The sequence below is a fragment of the Emydura macquarii genome, unplaced genomic scaffold (assembly GCF_026122565.2).
Source record: "Emydura macquarii macquarii isolate MOO-44397 ecotype Brisbane River unplaced genomic scaffold, CSIRO-AGI_Emac_v2 contig_3671, whole genome shotgun sequence".
Lineage (NCBI taxonomy): Eukaryota > Metazoa > Chordata > Testudines > Chelidae > Emydura > Emydura macquarii.
The window spans coordinates 7984254-7999526 of NW_027133808.1; the positions used below are offsets into that span (position 1 = coordinate 7984254).

Below are 15273 nucleotides of genomic sequence, written 5' to 3' on the forward strand. Positions count from 1 at the left end.
TTGTTGTACTTCATGGGGCAGGCCTGAGACTGAAGCCAAGAACTTTGTTTCATTACTACGGCTGTGGCTGCATCCACAGCATCCAAGGCATTATGGAGGGATGACTGGGCTATTGTCCTGCCTTCCTCCACCAAGGCTGCAAACTCCGATCTGGACTCCAGTGGTAGGAGTTTCTTAAATTTTAATACAGCTGACCAGAAATTAAAGTCATACCAATTTAAAAGAACCTGGTGGTTAGAAATCCTCAACTGGAGGCCCCCTGTAGAATAAACTTTCCTCCTTAACAGGTCCAGTTTCCTTCGGCAATGGACCTGCTTGTCCTTGTCTCTCCCATTCGTTGGCTGGGGCTATGACTAGGGATCCTGGTGTATACAGACACTCATACCCCTTTGGGAGTACAAAGTACCTTTTCTCAACCCATTTCACCATGGGCTAGAGGGATGTGGGAGTTTGCCAAAGGGCCTTTATGGGTTGCAAAATGGCTTCATTAAAGGGTAGGGCCACCCTCACTGGTCCAGATGGTGTTAGTATATCCACCAAGGCAGGGGCTGACTCTGCAATCACCTCTATCTTTAGGCTGAGATTTTGAGCCATCCTCCACAAAAGCTCCTGATGTGCCTTCTAGTCATCCCATACCATGGATGTGCCGTGTATGTGTCAACCACTTTGTCCAGAGAACAGGATGAGGTAGCAAGAACTGTCCTGGGGACTTGCACCTCCTCCACTGCTGACGGGACCTCCCAGCAGGTGTATCATGGGCATCTGCAACCTCCGCTCCTGAGACTGAACCCCTCCAATGGGGAAGGCGGAGAATCTCTCACCTTGGAGGGTGCTAAACGCAAACAACCTGTGTAGGAGCCTTGAAAAGCCCGAGTTATCCACGGTGCCCACAATGGCCACTGAGATGGCATCTGCCATTATGTAGGGGATTGGCAGGACAGGTCCCTGAGTCATGACCACATATTTCTGGTCTGCCCGATGCCTGCTCCTTTGTGACCCATAAGACTCTACACCATAGATTCTGAGCCAAAGAAGTCACTTCTGGGTGACCATGGGAATCCCATGCCCCTCAGTGTTGTGTATCAGTGCTGCAGTGACAACTGGTGCCGGGCCAGCAATGGTTGTCACTGAGTCAAGCCTTGCAAAGCCAAGTGAGATTGTGTGTGTGTGCGCGCACCGGGGGGCGGGGGGGGGGGGGGGAAGGGGGCGGGGAGGGGGGGCGAGGGAGTCAGTGCTTCGTCATCACTGGCTTGCCCAGGACCAGGACTTGCCTCTGTGGGGTGGCTTCTTATGGTGCTGGAACTGTCCCTTGTGGGCCACAGCCCAAAGGAGATGGAGGTGCTGGAGGGTCAAGAGACTCCTTGCCACCTCACACACCTCTGGCATTGATGGTGCTACCAGGGTCGAGTCTCCTTCATGGCTCACCCTCAGCAGGGAATCCATGAGCACTGGACCCAATGGTTCCCCCTATGGGGCCAGAGTCAATGGTATTGGCTGGCTGATGACTGTCTGAGAATAGTCTGGCACGGATCTTGCTCTCTCCATGGTCTTCTTTATTGTGGAATGCCCTTGGTCCGACTTCTTGGTTTTCTTCTTCATTACTAGCACGGGGGAGTGGTGCTGCGCTGTCAGTGCAGATTTCCTGGGCACCAGGGAAGAGTGTTGGTGCTGGTGGCAGTTGGCACCTTGAACCCCCAGACCTGTGAAGGCTCTTTGAGGCTGGGATGCTCCTATCCGAGGAGGTACGCTGTACCACATCTAGTTGTCATTCGCGGTCTAAAGTTCTTACTAATCTGGCACTTCGCTTGAATGTACCTCCTCCCAGGCACTTCAGGCAGCTGTCATGCGGGTTGCTTACCGGTACGTTCTTTGGGCAAGTCACACTGTTTGAAGCCCTAGGCAGACTAGCTCCGCAGGGTGGGGATTCCAAGTACTCTAAGTGCTTAATCTAATTCACTATTTACAATCTATTTCCAGGAACAACCACTAAGGAATATTACTTGCGAAGCAAGAGATGAACAGAGTTCCAGTGACCATCACTGACGGAAAGAAGGAACTGAGGGGGCAGGGGGCGACAGCATTTACTGCGCCATGAGGGTGCCACTCCAGGAAACATCAGCTGACCTGGCACATACCACCAGGGAAAAGCTTCCAGCGACTGTCCACGCAGCGCACGCACACCTACATTGGAATGGACATGAACAAGTACTTGAAGAATTCTTGTGATGTGCCCACCTACTATCAGATAGATGATTGCAGTCAAACAGGAAAAGAAAGGGAAACCTGGTCTGCAGCAATAATTTTCTGCAGTGCATTCTCCTACTTCATCTTAAGCAATAGCATCATGAAGCACAGAGTCTTCTCAGGAAGATAGTCAAATAATGACAAAAAGCAAAGTTAATCCCATTTCTTCATCTTCTAATAAGAACTTTGCTATTCCATCCACTTCAGCATCAAAAATGAACACTCCTGGAAAGTCTTCAGATGTTCATCAAATTTATATTAAAAAGTTTTTTTGATCCCATCACCAGAAAAAACAAACTTTAATATACGTTTGCTAGAGGATATTTATGTTCGCAATACACCATTTCATATATAGTTGAAAATCCTTGTATGCTAGAATTTTTTCAGTTCCAATTTACAAAGCACCAAGAAAGAAATGGCATGCAGGAAGTCTTCAAAATGCCAAAATGGGCAGTGTAAAAAAGTTAGTGCTCTTCTTGAACAAGCTCCTCACATCTCTAGTATCTGACAGATGGAGCAATATTTGCCACTTCGTAACTCCACAGTCAGTGTTTTACTCACTCCAATGCACAACTGAGTATCACCACACAGCCCAATATATTGCTGACCAGTTAAAAAAAATATAAGGCTTGGCAGGATTGTATTTTTATCAGGAAGTGTCAGTAAACGTTGATTTCAGCAAACACACAAACAAACAAAAAATATTTCCATTGATAATAATCAACATCTACAGATAGGCAGAGAAAAAAAATGATGCTTGAGAACTTAAATGCCATTATTAAATAATTATTGACTCATTCCCACAATTTCCCAAAACTGTGAACATTTAAATTGATCAAATAAAAATCTGTTTAAACATCCAAAATTTCATGTAACTGTGAAATCATAAAATTGATAAAAATGCTTAAGAATCAAGATCAATATTATCCATCGAAGTTATAAAAGACAAAATTGAATTCTGCCAAGATAAAGGATAAAGAACAAATTGGATCCATGGAAGGTTATTTCAGTTGTGACTAACAGGCAAGCTAACATGAAAGCTTCTTGGGCTTTGTTGATCAATGCGTATCCTACCTTCTGTATTATGGATCTGCTGCCCATACAATGCAGCTTTTCATTGATTATGTTGCAGATCTGAAAATTTTCTCATGTCAAAAGAGAAAAAGCATTGCCAATTTTTCAGAAAACAAATGAGTGCCTGCAGCCATTCCTGAGCAACATTTAATACAGCACTTAATTTCATCTTCACTGATTAAGCAGTGTCGTTCTTGATGGGCCTTTTCTATCATGTCTCAAAAATCTTCAAATATGCAAGATGCTAAAGAAAGGGTGGCCAGGTGTTTCCCCAGAGTAACTGAAATTCTTGACAATCTGCTGGATGCAAAACTTCAAAATTCACTTCATTGCTTGAACTCATAGCACAATCCATTCAGAATATCAAATGATAGTTTTGCACTGTCTGATTCTAAGAACAAGTTCCTGAACATTAAGAAACATTTGTGAGAATACTGAATAAAACCCACTTACAAAAGCTGAAAAGAGACAGAAAATAGTATCACAGAATCAAGTGATCACTGGCTCAAATGCTGCTTACCTTCTTGATCCATACTTTCAGGGCCAAGATCTTGCTGATGACTGATTCAGCATATGACCTCATCGCAGCTGTTGCAAATTTTCAAGGATATACAAATGAACAAACAATTCTGACAGAGGTTGCAAACTATAAAACTAGCAGTAGCCCATTAAGTAATAAAACAATGTGGAGTGCAGTCCCAGCAGTTGAATCAAAACCATTTGCTCCATCATAGTGAAAAAGGTTCTGTCCTTGCATTCTAGCTACAGTGGCAGAAATTATTTTCATCCTTCTGTGTGCTACTGCATGTGCAAAACAAAGTGGGATAGTTTGGGGAATCATCCATTCAAAACCTAGAAAAACTGAACACTTCCACTGCTTGGAAGCTGGTGACTGTGTATCAAGACTAGAGAGATAAGCTGGGTGAGGTAATATGTTTTATTAGACCAATTTCTGTTGGTGAGAGAGCAGCTTTTCAGATAACACAGAGGTCTTCTTTAAGCCTGGGAAAGGTACTACAAGTGTCACAGTTAAATACAATATTGAATAGATTTAGCATGTTCTAAGGGAACATTCAAGGTGAAGTGCCCTTTTACACCCTTGCAGGAATGTAGTGGGTTACAGATTATTATAATAAGCCACAAATCCAGTGTCTTTAAGACAGTGGTCCTCAACGTTTTGACCCCTGCACCCCCTTCCCTCCCGCCCCCGGCAACTGAGGCTAGGAGCAGGGCCACCCACAGGGGCTGCAGCTGGGAGCTGGACAACAGTCGGGGGGGGCTGTGGTTGGGGGCCAAGGCTGTCCCTGGGGACTCCGGGGCCCCCAGTCGCCAGGGTCTAGTCACTGAAACTGGCAGCTGACCCTGGGAGGGTGGCGGCAGGAAGAATACCAAGACCAGGAGCTGTACTGCAGGCCCAAGCCAGGTGGGGGTGAGGCCAGGCCTCGGAGTAGGGGTCTGGAGATGGGGGCCAAGGTCATGGCCGGGCACCAAGGCAAAACAAAGCCTGGAGCAGAGCAGGGCTGGGTGACGTTTCCTCCCTGCCTGAGGTGGGCCCGGCCACAGCCATGCTCCCTAGCACCCCCTCAACATTTTTTCTTGCCGGGGGGCACCCCATAGGTTGAAGACATCTGATTTAAGACCATGATTTTTTGTGTCTAGCAAGATTATGAATTTAAGTTTCCAGACTTGTCTTTTGGAAGTGCTGTACAGGTTTCCTTTGCGGATGAGGACTGATAGGTCAGATATAGTGATCACTTTCAACTTGTCTCTAACCTCAGATTGACATGTCTACAAAACCACTGCATATATCAAGACCATATTAAGATTAGAGAAGAAAACGGCAGATGAAGAGTTGACTGAATATGCATCAGACAGAGGAGATTCTGATGATAAAGCTATAGATGAAGTAGTTGAAGCTGACAATGTAAAGCAAGACATTTGAAGACTTGGTCTGCTGCACACCTAAGAGCAACTATAAAAGAAAGTCATTTTTAAATGCAATGTGTTTTAATTTTTTTTTCTAACTGTTCAGCCTTGAATAAAGTTCATATTTAAGTGCTAAACTAACATTGATAAAAAAGGTGGTAATTTTTCACTTTTTAAAATTTAATTTCATTGTGCTTCACATTGTTCCTCAATTAAAATAATTCAGTTAAGTAATTTTTCATAATGCAGCATCAATATCTAAAGTAAAAGCTACTGGAGACTATAAATTTATTTTTCTTACTATTATTGTTATAGTAAATTAGTGCTTTAAAATACTTGACCATTACTGTCATGAGACATTGTTTGAACAATATTTGACTGGTCAAGTGACCAATAATTTTCAGCCTAGTCAAGCATCGAACCCTATGAATACATAATTCAAAGAAAGATAAATTAATAAAGATAAAGACAATGCAAATACCTAGCTCATAACTTTAAATGAGTAGATCTAAAAAAAACCTCTTTATAATCGAGGTTTAAGCATCACTTTCCCCATTTTACAGAGGGGGAAACTGAGGAATAAGGTCACACCAGCAGGCCAGTGGCAGAATCAGGAACAGAATGTAGGTCTCCCAAGTCCCAGTCCAGTGCTTTGCCCCACAGTACTTCACAAATAAGCTATTATGTTGATGGGTGCTAGAGAAAATCCTAAAATAAAATTAATGATTTACTACAGTGCTCATTCATGCCTGTAACTAGAAAGGACCCACTCTGGATTCACAGACATGATCTACATTCATTGAGGGATCTGACAAGAACTGCAGGATGTGTATATTTCATAACTCTATCCATGTTCTGTAGAGGAAAACATCCACAAATCCATAAAATGGATCAGAAAGAATCTTGCCATGGATCCTGCCTGTGCATCCAGTATTCTAAGATTACAATTTCCCTAGTTGCTGAAACCAGTAATCCAAGAACTGTTAGCCAATACAATGCAATACAATGAGAATGACTTATGAAATATTCATCCCCTTTTAAAGAGAGTGATTACTAGTAGCAGTAGGATCAAAGCTGAAACTAAAGAGGAAGCTGGTACGAGTATGCACAGAGAAAAGGGGTGAGAGGAAGAAGGTAGGCCTGAGTATGTGGTGGCATCCTCAGGCTTCAGCAAAAGACCCTTCTAAATATCAGCTGGGAGCAGGAACCCCCTCCTCCCCAAACATTTTTTAAAATGTCAGCACACTGTGTAAAGGGCTTCAAGTAATTTTTAAAATGTCTGTCAATTTAAAAATCAAACTTAGTCCATTTTAAAATGAGGCTACAATTTCTCATGTTATTGTTGTTTAATTGTTTTCAACCATCATTTGTTTTTCTTTTAAATTATTTTTTGACTTAAGCAACAGGTATATGAACACTCAACTCCAACAAGTTTGTAAAATACCAACTACTTTAGAAGACATTAAACATAATCAAAATAATCAGCATACAGTGGTTTAGCTCTTCAAAGCTATGTACTAACTTTAGCTAATTAATTATTCACAACACTTCTTGGAGCCTGCAAGTATTATTCTTATTTTACAGGTCGGGCAAAGTGCTGTTACTTGCCAAAAGCCCAAGGCTGGTAAGCAACAGAACTCTGGAGATCCTGATAAACCATGAACACCCTGGTTCTTGCCAATTTTATTAAATTATAGGGCTGAACGGGAATAAAAGCAATAATACTTTGTGGAGAACATAATCAGGTAGAACTTTGTAAGTATCAATTTAGACAAATAAAAACCTGCTCAATATGCAGAAGTTCTCTAAATATGACATGTAGGAACCAAGACAACTTTCTGAAGGGAAAGATTGCAAAGTACCTCCTTTTCCCTGACAGGTATAAATACATAAAAGAGGGTTCCATAATTTTCTGAAATTACAAGTACAAGACTAAGCACCTCTGATCTTGGACAAGAATTCAGCTTTATGCAGCTAGCAACCAGCAATAACAGATTCAGTCTCATAAGATGCTTAATTTTTGTCCAAAATCAGAGATGCTTAATATTGAGAGAGCTTGTCAAAGGAAGGTGGTTTGGCATCTGGGACAGTAGCAGTATCATTAGTCTTTTCTCCCTGACAGCTTCATGTGAGGTATATAAAGGAAGTCATTGTTTGACTGTGGATAACGCTGCTCGTCTCATATTTTTTCCCTAATATTTATAGAGGAATTTAAATGATATTTTAAACATCTTTTCATGATTCAATGACAACTTCCCAATTAAAGCTCTATACAGAAAAATTAAGTACTCTTTCACATTTCTAAAGTGATTCTGAGTTTTCGGACGTATTGTTAGGTTAGTAGTTCTCCACTTTAATTGCCCAACTGTTGAAGGATAAGTATTTCTTTGTAAGGTTAATTACTTCTGAACTACAGGGTATCCAGCAATGTGCAAACACTCCAAAACAAAGTGAATACCTGAAAGGCACACTTTGTTACCTTTTTACATTATAGTACACAAGCCAACTTTAGTGTTTTATAGTACACAAATCCAAGTTCTAAACTAATGCCAGACTATTGATCAATTGTAGAAAATCTTTTTCCCAGTAGAACTCAAAATATGTGAATAGTTAACACATTCAAAATACTTTTCCTTCAAGCTCAGCTAGCTTAAAAGTAGTTGAACAAAACTTAAGCAATTTTTCCAAGCACTTCACTTTTTGTCTGAGAAACATTAGAAATTTCAATCCAAAGAAAACACTTAAGAAATTGGTCTTAAAATGAAGTAATTTGTCAACCATAGCTATAGTGACATTACTGTAATATGCTCATAAACATTCATGTAATAAATATCATGGATAAGCTTTTCTAGGAAAAAGGACCATTTGTTATTTCAGCTGAGACAATGTACACACAGGAAGCAAGGCAGGTACAGCCAGTCCCTGTAAATCCCCAAAACAGAATTAGCAATTAGGAAACTCAAAAAGACAAATGTACAACAAATCCACTGGCACATACATACAATGAATGACATATGAATGAAATCTAAACCCAACTCTTTCCAAATATGCTGAATTCAGGATGACCTACTATAAAAAAATGCCAGATTTGTCACTCAGTCACTCATCCCTGCAATGAAACAGCTCTCATACAACCCCCTCTCGTCCTCCATATCCTTCTCTCTCCACCCAGAAACTCTCTGAATACTTTGCAGAATGATTCTTACATACCTCCTCAGCAGCAGCAGCATTCCTGATGGCTTGTAAAAGGAATGTGATCTTGGACTGGCCGGGGATAGTCTCATATGTTTCCTACATGTAAAGGAAAGAATAGCGGTTACTGCCAGCAAGTTACTGCTGGAAAACATACAAAATGCATTAACATTAAGAACCTTAATTGCTCCAATTGGCGAATCCGCTACAAATTAAACAAAAAAGATACTACACCATATACATAAAATTAAGTTGTGAAAGAACAAGTTGTGATAAATGTAGTAAAAGTTTGGAATATTTTATAAAATTATAGGCGGCTCGGCAATATGAATATAGGCCCTGTGCAGATACAAACTTTGTATCCGCATCCGATCCACGATCAGCAAAAATTGTCTACGGATATCCACAATCCGCAGACTTCCAAGGCTCTCCTAACAGCTCCACAGGTCACTGTGCACCAGTGACAAAATTTGTATCGCATCTGAGCTGTGATCCATAAAAATGGTCCATGAATTTGAAGGGCTCTAAATATGAAACCTTACCTCATGAGAGCTGGAAGGAAACTGCCTTATACACTTCCAGAAAGATGTTATTGTATCTCTAACTTGGATATGTAATAAAGTTTTATTTCAAAGACCTAAAGTGAAGGCTGACACCAAATACCAGAAGCTTTTGTAGACAAAATAATGTGAGCCAAGTATGAATTTCCAACTGATATTTCAGATTCATGAGCAAGTTTTATTTATGAAAACATACCTTTTCTTTCTCAAAAAATGTTAGCTGCAGAGATGAGGTAACAAGTAATCCCTTTTTCTACTCAAATTCTAACAAATCTCACATGTATAAACAACTGACACAAACCTTTAGGTAATTTCTGCTCAAATTACAAGACTATTCTCATCAACCCCATTCTCAACAAATCCACCTGTGATTGGACTGTAGAACTACAGTCCAATCTGTTCTTCCCTTCACTCTAAACCAGTGGTTCTCAAACTTTTTGTATTGGTGACCCCTTTCACACAGCAAGCTTCTAAGTGTGAGCTCAATTATTTAAAAAAAAAAAAACAACCAAAAACATTTATATTGAACACTATTTTAAATGCTAAATTTATAAACCTATTAAAAATGAATTTCTCTTTTCTCATCACTTTTAAATTAAGACTAAAAACACATTTTTATCAAATTATTGTTATAAGCAGAAAAGTTTTTTTTTTTTTTTAAATAGTTACTGTTTAATATTGGGGGTGCAAAGAAACCATCTATAATCACTTTTCACAATGGAGTTAGTTCACATTGCACCCTTTCTTCTGCGCTGCTGATGGCAGCACCTCTGAAAGCAGTGCCATAGCTGCACAGAAATAAGGGTGGCAATGGAACACTAGTAAGTCTACTGTGAAAAGTGATATTAAACATACAAATATCACTTTTCACATCTGGTAATATAACTTTTCACAGCAGAATTACTAGCACAGACTTCACTGCAGACTTGCTAGTTCCTCCTCCCCACCCTAAGAACCCTTAGTGTACCCCCAGTTTGGACACCACTGGCCTAGCCCAACTCAGCCCCTGCGCCGGAAAGAGGTTGCCACCACCCTGACTCATGACCCCCACATAATAACCTCGTAACTCTGAGGGGTTGTGACCCCCAATTTGAGAACCCGTGCTCTAAACTCGATAAACATGCCAACTATAAACATCTCATCTCCTTCAGATCCCTGTCAATTAGGCTTAAACCCTTGCTAATGCACTGCAGCAGCTCTCACCAACGTCTCTAACAAGCTCTTCATGGACATATCTCAGAATGTCTTAACCATTTTTATTCTCCTTGACCTATGTCCTGCTTGACATTATCAATGATAACAAGCTTTTGAGAAACTATCTCCTATTTTTCCTCCTTATTTCTTTGGCTGTTGCTTTAGCATCTCTTTTCATGTCTCTTCTCCCCCTCACTCCATGGACTTCCTATGGAGCCAGGTTCCTGAGGCCCCTTCTCACTTCATGCTCGCCAGTCACCATCTTATGTCAAGGACACACAAACCTACCATGTCACCTTAGTTCAATCTCATGAGGAGTTCACAATCAGCCAAAACAGTTACTACCACTGCATACTACAGCCACCTTCACTGACCTCCTAACATCTGCATGACCTCTTCAATCTATGCAAGACATGGCTAAGATCCTCTTCCTTGCCCACACTGATTATTTCTCCCCTCTCCCATTCAAACTCTGAACTCCTACGGACTTCCCCCTTTCTACTACACTAGGTTCAAGCTTCTTGTCCTCACTTTCATGGCCTTTAATAACTCTAACCCTACCTGCTTTTCAATTCTTGTCATGTATCTCCACCTACCCCCATCTCCCAGTGCATCAACCTCCACCTCCCATCTGTCCACTTCACTTACAACCATCTTCACATTTTTTTTTCAGACCACCGCTTATACATGAAATGCCCTCCTTGAACTAACCGGTAAAATCCAGTACACTCCCTCTCCTTCAAATCTCCCATTTCGACTGTGCTGCTTTCAAAAAGTTACCAACTAAAACAGGGAGGAAGGCCAAGGAAAAAGAAATATTTAAAATTACTTCTGTTTTACCTTTCACATTATTTGTTTTTAGACTGCGCTCTTTGGGACAGTGGCTGTGTATGTTCAGAAAGTGCCTAGCTCACTGAAGGCACGAACAATCTAATAAATAGTACTCAATATGATGGTGATAGAATAATAAAATATTCACATGTATTTATCATCCACATTTGTTGCCCATCCGCCAATTTGCAGTCTTACTGGAGAACATTCCAATGACAATTTTAGATGCAGCAAGACAGAAGTACATTAGCAGACATGTCAAAAGTAAACTAGAGAAATGTAAACTATAAGGAAGGAAATGCTATTATGAAGTTTGATTTGCAGTCAGTGAGCATAACTGTCCACTATTCTTTGAGACTGGATGAAAGAAGGAAAGGACCCAGTTTTTACCAAGATGGTTTGAGTCAATTTGTAAGTGCTGCAAAGTATTATAACTATGTTATCTGTTTAAGACAGGTAAATTTTTCCAGAGATTTGGAATTAAATAAGTATTTCAACTGCACACATTATTCAGAAGAACATACTACCAAGCATCCTGATTTTGCTACAAAATAAATTTCAAGCAGTTCTTGTACCCTCTCTGAAAGTTCCCGTTTGAGTTAAGTGTTTAGTTCTAACAGCTATTACTGTTCAGTAGTAACAGTAGAATTCTAGTTATTCAAGATACATAGCATACCAATAAGTTAGTGTATTTTGTGAAATAGACTGAAGAGGTTTTTTATATTGTCTTCAAAGGTTTATTGGGTTTGCAGATTAGCTAACTAGCAATATTCTACAGTAACTTCAAGCCATTGACACCAGATATTAGTGCAACAAACTTGCAACACCACATGAAATCACACTTTATTTACAAGGGCTGAAGATATCTAGGCTGGCTAAATTCTGAAACACTGAATTTTAAGATAGTAGTCATAAGAGATTCAACAAGCAACTAGGCACTAGTTTCTATATTCATTTGAAACGACTGTCTTTCAGAGGTTCTGGAATTAAAGAATAAGTGTCATACTGGGGCTCAAGAGCAAAAAGGATTTGTTTACTTATGCCTAAATATGCATAAATTAAGGATTCGTTTCCAAGAACATACAGCCATTTTCCAGGGTATTCTTTTTATGCATATAACTAACTGACATTAATGAGAGTTCTGTATAGAGCAAGAAATACACTCTACTAAAACTAAGCATCTTCCAGGAAAAAGATAACATCACTTAAAAATCTACCCATTAGGATTAATCAAAATCTTGACCTTAAAAGTAAACTAGCGAAAACACAAAAACCATAAAGATCATTCACTAAAGTCAAGTAAAATCAAATCATATTACACTCAATGTATTTTCATAATTACGTGAACTTTTAGTAATTAGTTTGTTAAAAATTCATCTACTGTTGGAAAACCTGTTTGAAACTAACATCTGCAAGACTAAGAAATAAATTATGGGTAAACTTATCAGGAAAAACTATTCTAAAAAATTCAAAAGAGAACCATTCATTCCTAAGCAAAAGCATATTTGGAGAGAGTACTTTTGGACACAGACTGATTTTTAAGACAGTAGAGTCATTTAAATTTTATATATAAACTTTGGGGGAAGAAAAATTTGTTTGAGGAACAAGAAACTAAATACTCACTATCCAACTATATCCATTATGTCTGGACTAAATATGGAAACCAAACATCAAGGTTTAATGTATCTAAATAAAAAAGTATAGGGTATCACTCTGTTTGTGTTGGAATACAAAAGCAACACACATTGTTCAACAATTTATTAGTCATGTCAAATAAGTATTTTTGTTTTGACTGACAACACCACACATGTACACAAATGTGCAGTTGTAATTCCAAAGTTAGTTCAAAGCAAACTTTTCACAAAGTAAACTGCACAAAACAGTTTTATTTAGCCCTGTTTCTAAAAAGCACTTATTTTATAATTGTTATTATGCAACTTTCCATTATCTTTTAATGTTACTTTGGGTCAACTTATACATTCTGTGCAAAGAATATAACTTCTCAGAGTTTTTTTTTTCAACCCAATTAGTATAGAAGGGTAATTTTACTATACTTTTGGGCATCAAAAATGGGAAAATTAAGCCCCATAATTATGTCTTTACAGTCTATGTTCTCTCACTACATTCCAAAATGTGGCAGCATCATATGCTGCTTCACTGTACTTCTGGTGGCTTTGCCACCTACAGTTTTCAATTTGAATGTGCTCTTAATATGTACGAAGAGAAAGAAAAATAACCATAGACTGAGTTTTCATTATGGTATGGGAGAGAACACAATGAATCCTTATGAAAGAATGTGCTGAACTCTGCTGACCGCTGAAGCAATGCCTGTGATAAAAGACCCAGCACAGCCATCCAATGAGCATTCATGTTCAACCAGAGGCTGGTATTTAATTCAATGGAAGAAAGATTCCCCATTAGGTTTGACAATAGAGACTCTTAAGTACTGGCAGATGAGAGAGTGAGGGGAGAAAGGGGAGGGAGAATTGGTTTAGCTTACTAATTACAAAGCATTTTTGCTGAATTGACACGTGGAAAGTTTTAGCTGATGATAAATTCACTATGTAGAAAAATGTTTCGTTTAGGGGAAGATCACTTTAGCTGCTGCTGGCCCTCCGCAGATGAGCACCTCTAAAGTAAGAGACAAGATTATTACCCCACAAGAGGGGACCACACAGGGTTAGGCGAGGCTCCCGCAGCACAGAGAGATCCCGGCACCGGTCGGCAGCAGCTGAAGTGGAGACAACACACAGCTATCGCGCCGCTGCCTGAAGCGCTCCGGGGTGCAAGGCGCCCTACAGGGGCTAAACGCTGGTGGCGGGTCCGCGGTATCGCTCTAGATGGGGGCGAGCGGAGCGAATCGCTCCCATTCGCCTCTCTCAGCCCGGGCAGAGCCCGGACCTCAGCCTAAGGCACAGCCCAGCCCGCCCGGCGCTTTCCCATGCCAGCAGTTACCGCTATCCCTCCCCCACCCAGCCCCCAAACCTCCCCGCCACCCTCCAGCGGTAGGTCGGTGACGGACGCGGGGCTAGGGCCGTGTCCGCTCTCGGACCCTGGCCGCGCCGGGGGAAGCGGCCCGCCAGTGAGCGGCCCCGCACGTAGCTGGCCAGACTCTGGCAGCCGAGCAGCCTGGAGCGGGGTCAAGGGCCAGGGAGACACCCGCCGCAGGGAGGCCCCTGGCCCTGGAAAGCCTGAGGGGGAGCGGCGCGGCGGACACACACACACACACACACGTCGGGGGCTGAGGCGGCGGCGGCGTAGGCCCCGGGGGTGGGGGGAGAGGGGCGGCGAGACCCTCCAGGCTCGGGCAGTTGCCGTTTGAACCCGCCCCCGAACTAACGAGCGAAACGGCCACCGCGGACCAGCCGCGTCCACGCGCGTCATCGCCGCAGCTGCTGCTCACACGTGGGGCTGGGCCGGCCCCGCTGCCTGCTCCCCTCCGGCGGCTCTGGGAGGCAGACAGGCCGCCGCGGGCATCCCTCACCTCGGCCTGTTTACGGACCACATTGTCCGGGCTCAGCAGGTTGCCCAGGAGAAGGTAGAACTGCTGCTGCTGCTGCTGCTCCTGCTCCGCCGCCGCCATTGCTGCTGCGAGAGGGAGGGAGGGAGGGAGCGAGAGAGACCGGCCGGGCCGGGCAGGGCAGGGAGCCGACAGCCGAGCCGGCCGCGCACCCAGCAAAAGGAGGCGGAGCTGCCACCGCCGCGCTCTTGTCCGAGCTTCCCTCACAGCCCGGTCCCGCACCGCCCCGCTCCAGAGCGCCCATTGGTTCTAGGGAGACCGGGCGTCCTCTCTGATTGGTCCACGGTCCAAGTCGAGCTGCTGATTAGGGGAAACTGGCCGCCCTCTGACTGGGCCCCTCCCTCTCCTCTTTTGTAATTGGGCCGCTTCTAAACCAGGGGACGAGACGAGAGAAGCACTCATTGGCGGAAGCCTCTGACAGCCCCGTTGCGATTGGTCGATAGTGAGGTCGGGTGGTGGAGGGAGGGAGAGCAGAGCGTGCACTAAGCGCTTTGTGGGCGGGGGGAGGAGAGGGAAAGCGCGGGAGACCTAGAGCGCCCGCCTGCTGCCGTTATTCCGCCGCCCTCCCTTCAGTGAGGCGCTGACCCCGCCCCCTCCCCTTGGCCTGGGCGTCCCCTCCCGACCCGGTCCCGGACAGTTCAGTTCTGTTCAGTTCAGTTCTCCCCCTGCCCCGCCCCGCCCCGCCCCGCCCGTCCTGAGGAGGGATGAGCGCCCGGGAGCTGGGGGGAAGGG

General features: G+C 42.8%; 1 protein-coding gene across 2 annotated transcripts in view; it reads right to left on the reverse strand.

Annotated features, from left to right (window-relative positions):
• IPO5 (importin 5) overlaps window positions 1–14680 on the reverse strand; it is a 72600-nt gene extending 57920 nt beyond the window's left edge. The window contains exons 1-2 of one of the 2 annotated variants that reach the window (XM_067536926.1): window positions 14506–14680; window positions 8455–8535 (exon numbers count right to left, since the gene is read on the reverse strand). In XM_067536926.1, coding sequence (XP_067393027.1) covers window positions 8455–8535; window positions 14506–14604 — 180 coding nt within the window. In that variant the 5' untranslated portion in view covers window positions 14605–14680. Of the gene's footprint in view, window positions 1–8454; window positions 8536–14424 lie in introns of both variants that reach the window. The other variant, XM_067536925.1, reaches the window with a different exon arrangement.
• Window positions 14681–15273: the final 593 nt, after the last annotated feature.